Source organism: Drosophila obscura, unplaced genomic scaffold, assembly GCF_018151105.1.
Source record: "Drosophila obscura isolate BZ-5 IFL unplaced genomic scaffold, ASM1815110v1 contig_179, whole genome shotgun sequence".
Lineage (NCBI taxonomy): Eukaryota > Metazoa > Arthropoda > Insecta > Diptera > Drosophilidae > Drosophila > Drosophila obscura.
Window position 1 is genome coordinate 7,319,281 of NW_024542766.1, and position 10,451 is coordinate 7,329,731.

At 40.9% G+C, this 10,451-nt stretch overlaps 3 protein-coding genes across 5 annotated transcripts; 1 reads left to right on the forward strand and 2 right to left on the reverse strand.

Annotated features, from left to right (window-relative positions):
• The first annotated feature begins 120 nt into the window (after positions 1-120).
• Positions 121-8,467, forward strand: LOC111076871 (alkaline ceramidase). Of its 3 annotated transcripts, none has more exons than XM_022370895.2 (5): positions 121-705; positions 3,211-3,467; positions 3,536-3,673; positions 7,240-7,532; positions 7,589-7,927. In XM_022370895.2, the coding sequence occupies exons 1-5, from the start codon at positions 544-546 to the stop codon at positions 7,678-7,680; spliced, it is 942 nt and encodes a 313-aa protein (XP_022226587.1). In that variant the 5' UTR covers positions 121-543; the 3' UTR covers positions 7,681-7,927. The 3 variants fall into 3 exon arrangements, with proteins under 3 accessions (XP_022226587.1, XP_022226586.1, XP_022226588.1); XM_022370894.2 differs by lacking the exon at positions 7,589-7,927 and adding an exon at positions 8,232-8,467 and having other exon boundaries at positions 122-705; XM_022370896.2 differs by lacking the exons at positions 7,240-7,532; positions 7,589-7,927 and adding an exon at positions 4,508-4,632 and having other exon boundaries at positions 125-705.
• LOC111076866 lies at positions 4,733-6,850 on the reverse strand. Its single transcript, XM_022370887.2, has 2 exons — positions 6,459-6,850; positions 4,733-6,389 (listed from the first exon to the last, which is right to left on the reverse strand). The coding sequence occupies exons 1-2, from the start codon at positions 6,824-6,826 to the stop codon at positions 4,757-4,759; spliced, it is 2,001 nt and encodes a 666-aa protein (XP_022226579.2). The 5' UTR covers positions 6,827-6,850; the 3' UTR covers positions 4,733-4,756.
• Positions 8,468-8,635: 168 nt separating the features above from the next.
• Positions 8,636-10,412, reverse strand: LOC111080222 (6-pyruvoyl tetrahydrobiopterin synthase). The gene is made up of 4 exons (XM_022375704.2): positions 10,018-10,412; positions 9,818-9,897; positions 9,160-9,305; positions 8,636-9,099 (listed from the first exon to the last, which is right to left on the reverse strand). The coding sequence occupies exons 1-4, from the start codon at positions 10,083-10,085 to the stop codon at positions 8,887-8,889; spliced, it is 507 nt and encodes a 168-aa protein (XP_022231396.1). The 5' UTR covers positions 10,086-10,412; the 3' UTR covers positions 8,636-8,886.
• Positions 10,413-10,451: the final 39 nt, after the last annotated feature.

The window sequence follows — 10,451 nt, forward strand, 5'->3', positions numbered from 1 at the left end:
TAGTGTAGTGTGGTGTGTCATGGCATCAAGAGATGCGCACGATAGATCGATACCCCTTAAGCGATGATACAAGCACGATATGTATATCAAACAGCTGTTCCGACGGTTAAAAACAATTTCATTTGTTATTGTTCTCGCGGCTGTCGGTTGTGTCAGCTCTGGCGCGCTATATTGTTTCAAGTTCAAATTTTTTTTTGTTCGTTACTCCGCCTTAGCATAGCATACATTTTGTACGCTTGAGAAATTTATAGGGAAGGAGGTCAACCTATGGAGAGCAGCATTTACCGTTTCTTATATAATTATCGAATTAAAGGCGCAACAGAATAAATGCAGGTCACGAAATTATCAACAAAGAAACGCAAATGACTGCAGTGCAGTGCCATTATGCAAATTGCAGCGACAACAGCAACAAAGAACTTCAAAAGTGCCTTCATCTCGCATTAAAACAGCGACAAATCGAATTTGCAACGCGACAGCTAAAATAATTTCAAAACCGAACTCTTTTAATTCCAAACAAAGACGTGAAGCAGCAGCAGCAGCAGCATGGGTGGTGCTGGTGGTGGAGGGCTGGGCAGTGTGGGGGGTGGCAGTTTATTGGACATTTATGCCATGGCCTGGGAGCATCTGAGACCCGGAAGTTCGCCCGTTGATTGGTGTGAGGGCAATTATTTAATATCATCGAATATAGCCGAGTTTGTGAATACGGTGCGTATAAGCAATTTATTTTTGTGTAAATATATATTATAGAATAAATATTATGTAAATATATACATATGTGTGTTTGTGTTTTTGCCCTAGTTATTCTGTTGTGTCTTGAATGAAGCGGTAGTCTGGGTTTGAGAAGGAGTTTGCCAATAGGGAATAAAGAATATTCAACTCCATTATGGAATCTATCTTCTATAGTAAAAATCGTTTAAAAAACAAGGTCTTTTTGTGAGCAACTTTTTAGTTTGTAAAAAAAATAATCGAAAGGCAGTTTCTGAAAGGGTACCAAAGACTTCGCTACCTGTAGCTAGCCCTAGTCTTTTCCTTCGGTTTTACTGTAACAAAAGGCAGCTGCTCCCTTGCACTCGCATTCAAAACACAAACACACACACACACACACACAGAGACACGCTTAAACACGCGCTGTGCCAAGGCCTTGACCTTTTTCCGCAGGCCAGAGCGAGACCACATGCAATGCAATTGTAATGATGCTGTTAGCCACGCTTCGTCTTGAGGGAAGAAAGAGGATGGAGGCAGGTGTGGCAGAGACATGCAGATGCATGCAAAATATGATTTCTCTTGTTCCCAGTTTCATTTTCGCTTATTTTGATTGAAAGTGCAATTAAGAAAGGGCAACTGATGCATTTTAATCTTTGAGGATTATAACGCATTCAGTGTAAAGTCCAACCAAAACATTCTTTGACGCAAATAGCAGCCATTTCTTGTGGAATAATTCCACATTCAAAGCAAATGTAAGCGGAAGTTCAAATGAGAACAAGGCTATCTGTTTGACACGCTTTGACAGTGGTGGGGTGGTTGGGCTTTGTGTGGAGCCAAGTTTTTCCTTAGGCACAAGTGGCTTTTCTTTTCTGTTTTCCTCAACTAAATCGCCATTTCGCAGTGCGGCAATTTTGCCTATTCTTATCACCTCAATGGGTGCCCCGGGGGTACCAGGGTCTACAGTCTAAACATTTATGGGTTACATTTCCCATTAAACTACGCACTGCTGAAGTCTCAACCTTTATATGATATACCTGGGGGGGGGATGGTACCGGGTACTGTGGCTCGCTCACATTCATTCTTTGTTATCTAGTAATAATCGGCACAAACCTGACCGCCTATAGAGAGCCAGGGTTTTAATAAACAAAGAAGAAACGTATGACGCCATAAAGTCCACTCCAAATATTAGACAAAGATCTTCCCTTGTATGTTGACTATTTCTAGGGAATGTAGGGGCTTAATACTTAATATATTAATGAAGGAATAGATAGAGTATCTTCAATTAGAGGTATAGTTTTGACCTTTAGTAATCAATTAGGGAATGACCATCTATAGGTAATTTTAATGAATTTAATGAAAGGATATTGAATTCTATTCCATGAAGAGAAATTAGACCATTTATCATTGGTTTCAGAAACGAATCCCTTTAGGTATATTTCTACCCAATGTCACACCTCTATATATAAATGTATTATTTTTCCCACAAGCCCTGCCATTTTCACACTTAATTCACAAGCAATTGCATCTATTTTATTGCTTACAAATAATTATACAATTTTACAATTCTCGCAATGTTTTTAAAAGCTTTGACCCCCAAAGGGGTTATCAAATTAGAGCACTCTCTACCCCGATTATAGCCCCACTTAATGGAGAAATACAACTCATAATATTATGTCCAAACGGTCACACATTATCATCAACGCTTCTTTGTGTATTCGACTGGACAACTAAGGGAAATGGAAAACTTTTGGATAATTATATGCCATAGAACGCCAAAGGGAATTAATGGTGATACGCCTGGGGATTGGGAGCCTTCCGTTTGCTAACGACCACAGGCCACATTCTGTGGGACTTTAAATTGATTTTCGTTGTAGTGAGCAATCGTCAGGGGTGGGGTGGGGTGGGTGGTGATTGTGTGGGACTGTTGTTTAAAACGCATTTTGGCTTTGTTTAAATGGAGTTGCTCAAGTAATGTGAATGACCCCACTTGCCTGCACTTCACAACAAAAGCAGCCGAGTGGCATTATTTTTGATGAAATCACAAAGTCAAGAGTTGTAATAAAATGTATATTCATATATGTATGTATATGCATACTCCTATCTAGAGTGACTCTCCCCTTTTCTAGCCCCACTTCGTTATCAATTATTTCAATAGAACATGAATATGAAAATGTTTTGCCTCACATAGATATTGTGGGTGTGATAATTGCTTCAGTTCTCGCTTTGTTGCCCACACAAAATAATTATTAATTGCAATTAATTCAATTAACACTGTAAATAACGTGACAAACTGAATGACACGTACAAAATAGAGATAGAAAGTAAATTTATTTACACAGCAAAAAGGGAGACAAAAGGAGGGAACTGTTTCTGTTTGAACTTTGCACAGAAATGCCATTGAAACCCTTTGTTTCTTTTGACTTTAAAGACATTTCTGTTGCCTTGCAATATCTAGTTTATCTACCACTAATTCCCATCTAATCTGTTTTTTTTTTCCATTTACAGTTTAGCAATTTCTTATTCATTCTACTACCCCCCGTGCTGATGATGTTGTTCAAGGAGTATGGACGCTTTGTGACCCCTGGCATACATGTGATTTGGCTGCTACTAATCGTCGTTGGACTTAGTTCAATGTACTTTCATGCCACATTAAGTTTGATTGGCCAACTGCTCGATGAACTGGCCATACTCTGGGTATTTATGGCGGCCTTCTCTCTGTTCTATCCCAAGCGTTACTATCCCAAGTTTGTTAAAAACGATCGGTGAGTATTTATACAGAAAAAAGACATTTACTATCTGCGAGCCGGCCTAACTTTATTTTATCTTTTAGGAAAACATTTAGTTGGCTCATGCTGCTGTCGGCGATTGCCGCCACGGCACTATCTTGGTGGAAGCCCATCGTTAATGCCTTTGTACTTATGTCCATGGGTGTGCCGACCATGCTAATGCTATACAGAGAGCTTCAAAGGTAACCAGCAGTTTTTAGCTCTGACCCGAAACGAACCCGCGCCGCACCAGAGCCCCCATAAATCTATCCATCCATCTATCATCAGACATCTACCTTATCGGTAGTAATGTGTGTCTGTCTGTGATATCTCTACCTGGAATTGGTTGTTCCCCACACAGGGATTGTGAAATTAGTTTCACCCTATCGCAATGTTTGTTCAATTTTTACCATATATTTTGTGGGTCAAAGATCAAACGGAAACGGTGTTCCCCTGCTTTATGTGCAGCAAGGTGTTTTCCAGTTTCCCTGTTTCCTAAGTGGAATGAAGGTTTTCTTTGCCTTCTGTTTGGCAATCAGTTTCCCTGATGTTTTTACGGAAAGGTGTTTCCCTGCTTTCTCTGCGGAAAAACCTCATGCTATTAATCAATCATTATAATGATTTTAGAGTTTTACCACTCAACTTTCGAGTGTCATATAGATAATGCCGTAGGTTGGCCCACTTAAGGCCTCGCTGATGGGTTTTACTGTGGAAGATTGACTACTGTTTGAGCGATAGTCTCTGTGGGCTTTATAATTGTCATAAAAGTTGGAAGTTTGCTGGTTAGACTCCCAGAGATAGGCTACTGTTTTTTAGACAGTTTTTAAAGCGAGAGAAGTGGAAACTAATTTATTACTGAATCATTGGGGCTTGCTTTATTATTATAGCACTTGCAGATTTGTCATAATTTGTTATTCCCGGCAGAAAGCCAGTCCTACCGACCGAGGGGCGCTGCTGCATAACGCGCGAAACGTATTTTAAAAAATCTGAATGTGATTAGTCTATAAAATAGATCGTTCATATAAATAATATTACAGCTTCCCGACTGTCTAAAGTGGTTTGAAAACCAAAACGACCGAGGAGCGCTGCTGCATGTCCTGAAATTTGTGTAACTGAACGTGGGAACGTATATTTCGTAAAGGATAAACATTATACTATTTTATAGATGGTTTTTTGATGGCTTATAAATAGCTCTACATGTCTCTGACTGCCTTTAGCTCAGATTTATCTCTTAGATCTATCAAATCTGTTAGAAAACGGAATTTTGTGTCACTTATAGCTTTATTTCAGCCGTGAAAAATACGCATATCTATTTGCTTTGCTGTTCTTTTCCGAGGCCTGATTATGTTCCTTATGCTATCCTTACATATGCAATATTTCTCTGCTATCTTGTCAAAGATGCAATCGGAATCGCTTTTATAGGCATTCAATCTGCTGAGATCATCCACGTCCATGTGGAGTTTATGTTTGCGATAGTTCCATCGAAATGTGGCTTCAAAGCGCGGCGTATTGGGTCGTGTCCAGAACTGCATGATGTAGACATGTTCGTCCTTTTCCAGGTTGTTGTCGTCTGTGGGTAGATCCAACTTGCGGTCTATTTTGTGCACATGCGTGAGGGTAAAGTTGTGGCATATGTGGCTGAGTTTTCGCACCTTCAGATGGTCGTTCATGTGGCGGACCACGGCCAGGCCAATGGTTCGTACAAAGCCGTTTTTCTTGAGGGTCTTGATGGGATGGCAGCAGCACCATTTCTCCTCAATGCCCGCCTGCTGGCACGACCGATTGAAGGGTAATTCGAAGAGCAGCGATTGACAGCTTGGACACGCCACAGATCTGTGTTGCTTGGCGAAATCCGCCATGGAAGTGCTCCGCTCAAGTTGCAGCAGATGTTGCAAGGTCATGTGCAAGTCGTAGTTCGATGACAAACGATTGCGATTCTTCCTCAGATTATCCACCAAATGGGGATACTTCTGACGGAACCAGGGCGGCACATAGATAAACATCATGGGTAATCGTTCCTCATAGTAGCCGTAGGCCGCCTTCCTCAGGGCACCGTACCGATGGCCATGATCGCTCATTACGATCACAATCGAACGCTCAAAGAGTCCCGACGCCTCGAATGATTGCAGATACTTTCGAAAGAGCTGATCCAAAGCGGTGGCTCCCGTAAAGTCGTCATGGGTGAAGCTGTTGCTCCAAAGAAAACCAAACAGGTTTCGTTTCTTAATGAATCGATCGATGAACTGCTGGCCAAAGTCCCACACATAATCGAAGCTCAAACGGCGACCCACACAGTAGGCCATTCCAAATTCTTTGGTCACTGGAAAGTTTTCCTCAATGGCCACAAGAAAGGGACGCAAATAATAGTCGACTGGCTGCTCTCTAAATCCCGGCATGAGGTAGTTGAATGTGTTGATTTTTTTGCAGTCCTCAGCATAGGCTGTTGTATAGTTGAACCTCTTGAATCGCTTCCAAATGAAGGGCATAGTGTCCAGGCAGCCGATCGTCAACACGTCGCACATTTTCGCAAGTGTCTTGGGTGAGTGTCCCGCCAGCACAGCCAACAGATTGGGAAAGGTGTTGTCCCCCACCTTGCTGTAGCCCTGCATCTCAAACCAGCCCGGTTGACTCACATATTCGTAGACCAGCGGCATGGTACGTCGCAGATTCATGCGTGAAGTGGAGTCCAGGCCCATGATTAAGACGCTGGGCTTGGGGTTCTTCTGCTGCTGCTTCTGGTGCTGTTTGGCATAGGCTTTTGCCTCCTTCTTTCGGAGATGATCCTCAATGAAGGGCAGCCCATCTGTTTGCAGCAGTTTCGGCATTTTTTCCTCCTCCTTCACATAGCATTTGGTGATCATGAAGTCCGTGTGCCTGGGCACCAAAAAGTTATCTGGTAGGGCACGGCTCCTAAATTCACTGCAAGAAAGGATTCGATTGGATTAGCTGCTGGCATACATACAAACATTTACACGCACTTTCACCCACCTGTAGGTAGTGTCGGGTCTCTCATCAATTTCATCTCTACCAATTTTTCGATATTTGCATTCCAGCGTAGCATTACCGCTTGATCCATTTATCATTCGCTTCGCCAGATGCTCGTGTACATGCAGGCGATATCGATTGAATTCAAAGTCAAATTCACTTGTCACCAGATCGCTGTCATTGTGGCACTCCTTCAACGTACGAATTTGAAAGTATTTCATCGTATCGTCGGTAAAAGGATTAATGTAGGGTATTTCGCAGGCAGCACTCTTTACAAAGTATTTTTTCCCAAGGGATAAAACAGTTTGGAGTGTGAAACACACGCATAGCGCAGGAAGAAGGGTTCGATAAACCGCCGGAGTTCGAGACATGACTAGAACTAAACATTTTAAATCATTTTACTGTGCCAAGAAGGGTCTCTTTAAAGCCATTTAATACGCTTTAGATTGAATGATGTAATGAATTGGAGTGGCCTAGAGTACAGATGTGACTGCTACTTAAAAATTCGTCATACTAAAGTGCTACGGATCCGTAGCCGTAGCTTTAGTTGCGGTTATTATGACATTATTTGCTGACGGCATTAGTTGAATATATTTTAAACAGCTGCTAGAAAAAGCTAGTAGAAGAAATTAAAGCTGTTGCTCTCGTTGTTAGCACCACTTTAATGTTGAAACGTCAGCTATTCATGCTCCCATCTTGCTACCAAAGTTCAAAAACCTCTCAAACATAAATCATGAAACAAAATTTAATATCATTATTCTTTCAATTTATCCCTCCCAAACAGAGTCAGCGATCAGCGTGTCTATCGCTTGGGCATTCGTTGCACAACCGTTTGGGCTGTGGCTGTCTTCTGCTGGATCAACGATCGTATGTTCTGCGAGGCCTGGTCGTCCATTAACTTTCCGTATCTGCATGGCTTCTGGCATATATTCATCTTCATTGCTGCCTATACGGTGCTCGTGCTGTTTGCCTACTTCTATGTGGAATCGGAGCTGCCGCAACGGCAGCCGCTGCTCAAGTACTGGCCAAAGAATGAGTTTGAATTTGGCATACCATTTATATCCATTAGGAATCCAGGTAAGACACTGCGCAGCACCATCTAAGGAGCGCCATCTAACCAACAACAACAACAGCAACAACAACCAAAAATGACCAAACAACCAAACTAGCGTGGAAATACCATACAAAAAATGCTTTAAAAAACGTAAAATTGTTAATAGAATAGATATAGATATATGTAATTGTAGCGCACAATGTTTAATAGTTATATATAGTAAAAGGATATGGAGGAGGAGAGCGGTTGTATGGTGAAAAGCAAAAAGTCTGTTAAAGCCTGAAGGTTTGTTGTGCAATCTGTAGGATATATAAAACCAAAGAACTGTTGTTGAGTGCAAAGACATATCCAAAAAAAAAAAAAAGAGCAACAAAACCAAAGACGTACGTAGGATATTCCGGCTTAAGCCTTAACCCAAGAAGAGCTTTTCAGTTGTCAGAGTCTAGAGCAAAATGCTTGTGTTTGGTTTTTCCTGTATTCAAAAACAGGCTGTGATATGTTTATAAATCCAACCCAAAGACTTCCAGCTAAAGATTGAAGTTCCTATCCCAATTTTTGTTCCATTTGTTGTACCTGATTTGTAGTGTTTTAATCCCCAACCCCCAACCGCTACTAATCCTTAGCTAAGCTATTACTAACACACGACTAATCTGATGTAGAAATTTGCTCAAAACGACAAATATGATTTCAAAATGCCATTTGCCATTTGCCTGATCCCACAGATACAAAAGATTGGCTTAACTACTGCAGACTGTACTGCCTGCAGCAGGAGCGGGAGCGGGACAACAAGCACGGATTAAACAAGATTTCAGGGGACTAGGAGGAGCTTTCTCCACAATAAAATAAAGATAAATAGACATACACAACGTGATATAAATAAGTGTTGAAGGGGTGTATAAGGAATGCCTAAATTAAAGCCTTTTAGCCTCCGCTCAACACAGCAACAAAAAACAAAAAACTTATAGATAGAAAACCAAAAAAGTATAGCCTGCCATATAGAGCATTAAACTTAAGACAATATAATAATAATAACAAGTAGATTATAGTATATATATATACCTATACACATTTAATTAAATGTATTTAATGTTTAATAAACGATTGTCGGATATCTCACGAAAAATATATTTTGATTTAATATTTATTGGATATAATAATGCTTTCATAATTCATAAAATAAGCATATATAAAAAATCAATTGCTATATACTTTGTAATTCGTATAACTTGTATAAATCTAAATTTGCTGTCTTTCTTTTTCTTTTTTTCATTTAAGTGTCGTTTTTTTTCGTGTATTCACTGAGCATTAGGGTCCAAAATAAAAATTCGTCAGGCAATGGTCACACATACCTCTCTCTCTCAATGTCTGTCTCTCTCTTTAATCCGAATCGGATGATATATTGGTACAGGAATCATGGGCAATGCGTTTGTTTATGGGATTATAGATGCCATTGAGTGCATAGGGGCCGCGGTAACTAATTATATTCTTTGGTGTCTCATGGATCTTCACCTCGTACAGCAGTTCGGGTTTCTTTAGCTGCAGCCTAATGTTGTTCCAAATGTACACGGCCAGATTCTCCGTGGTGCTGGGCTAAAAGGCAGAGCATTATTATTTTGGCTAAAGTTTATTTATGCTACTAATATAATTTACTGTCTTGGCAAAGTATTCCACATCCTTGTCGAGATTCTTGTGATCTAGATTCTTCATTATGACTGCCTCAATGGCATCCTTCAGTTCGGTTATGTTCAGGACCATGCCAGTGCGTTGATCAATGGGTCCACGAACGGTGATCTCCACTGAAAAAGAGTTGGAAAATGGGCAGCACATTAGTTGGGTGTAATTTTGGCATAGCAAAAAAAGATATACACCAAAAAGGTAAAGAATCCTTATACTTAGAATATTTAAGCTGCTCAAGGATGATGTATGTCCGAGTGATTTATACCTGATTAACAGGTCCACGATATCCCCTGCATTTTTGCACTCTCCTGCGTCATTTGGCTGTCCATAATCCTAATCCCAAACTAATCTCCCCCAACCACATTCATCATTATCTATGCGCCCCGTCTAATAATACCCATTTGTATGCCCCCTGTGCGTTGAACTTGAATTCTGGTTTTGATAAGCGAGCTTGTCGGCCAAGGTTTTCTATGGTAAAACACATTTTGTGTCTCATATTACCCCGCCCAGTCACTGGGTTACATATATCAGATTAAAGCCAGTTGGTTATACGATATCATTTGCACAATTTGCACAAACTAATCATGCATTAAAATGAAAGCATTTGTGCTGTTTTGTGGCTGCCACTCACCTGTGTAGTTGTGGCCATGGCCATTGAAATTATTGCATTTGCCAAACACTTCCAGATTCTCGGCATCACTTAATTGGGGGCTGCGAATAGAAATTGAACGCGTCAATAAATTGAACTAAATTGCTGCGGCAAAATATAATTGAATCAACTGAATTGAATTCATTGATTCATTGTGGTGCTGGGGATCGGCGGATCGTCACCTATGCAACCGATGGCAGGCGCTAAAGGTTTCGCTGCGAGTCAGGAAAGCAACAGGTTGTTGAGACATTTCTGGATAGCTGCTGCCTGGCGGTGATTTCTGTGGCTGGGACGGCTGTCTGCTGCTGCTGCGGTTCTTCTGTAGATTGGAGAGCGTGTTTGTGTGCTGGCTGCTTTGGCACTGTCTTACAAATGAATGCAAAACCTGCTGCTTAAATACACGTATTTCTATGGCTGGAGGAGGAGGAGTGTGGGAGAACAGCAGGAAATTATTAACAACAAATGCAGTCGCAGTACAAATCAAAACACGCTCGAACTAGTTCTGGTTCTGCACAGTTTCAGCTGTTGCCTGAACTGAAATGTAATTATATTAACGAGGCGGTTTTGGCATTGATAAACTAAGGCAACACAACAGCTAAAACAATGCACGCTTATT

Excerpts from the sequence above, each read along its gene's own strand:
- LOC111076871 (XM_022370894.2), top strand. The coding sequence starts at position 544 with ATGGGTGGTGCTGGTGGTGGAGGGCTGGGCAGTGTGGGGGGTGGCAGT. Across the intron at positions 3,468-3,535 it reads AAGTTTGTTAAAAACGATCG|GAAAACATTTAGTTGGCTCA; the intron begins GTGAGTATTTAT and ends TTTATCTTTTAG. Across the intron at positions 7,533-8,231 it reads TATATCCATTAGGAATCCAG|ATACAAAAGATTGGCTTAAC; the intron begins GTAAGACACTGC and ends CTGATCCCACAG.
- LOC111076866 (XM_022370887.2), bottom strand. The coding sequence starts at position 6,826 with ATGTCTCGAACTCCGGCGGTTTATCGAACCCTTCTTCCTGCGCTATGC. Across the intron at positions 6,390-6,458 it reads AGACCCGACACTACCTACAG|TGAATTTAGGAGCCGTGCCC; the intron begins GTGGGTGAAAGT and ends CCTTTCTTGCAG.
- LOC111080222 (XM_022375704.2), bottom strand. The coding sequence starts at position 10,085 with ATGTCTCAACAACCTGTTGCTTTCCTGACTCGCAGCGAAACCTTTAGC. Across the intron at positions 9,898-10,017 it reads GCCTGCCATCGGTTGCATAG|CCCCCAATTAAGTGATGCCG; the intron begins GTGACGATCCGC and ends TTCTATTCGCAG. Across the intron at positions 9,100-9,159 it reads TGGAATACTTTGCCAAGACA|CCCAGCACCACGGAGAATCT; the intron begins GTAAATTATATT and ends TCTGCCTTTTAG.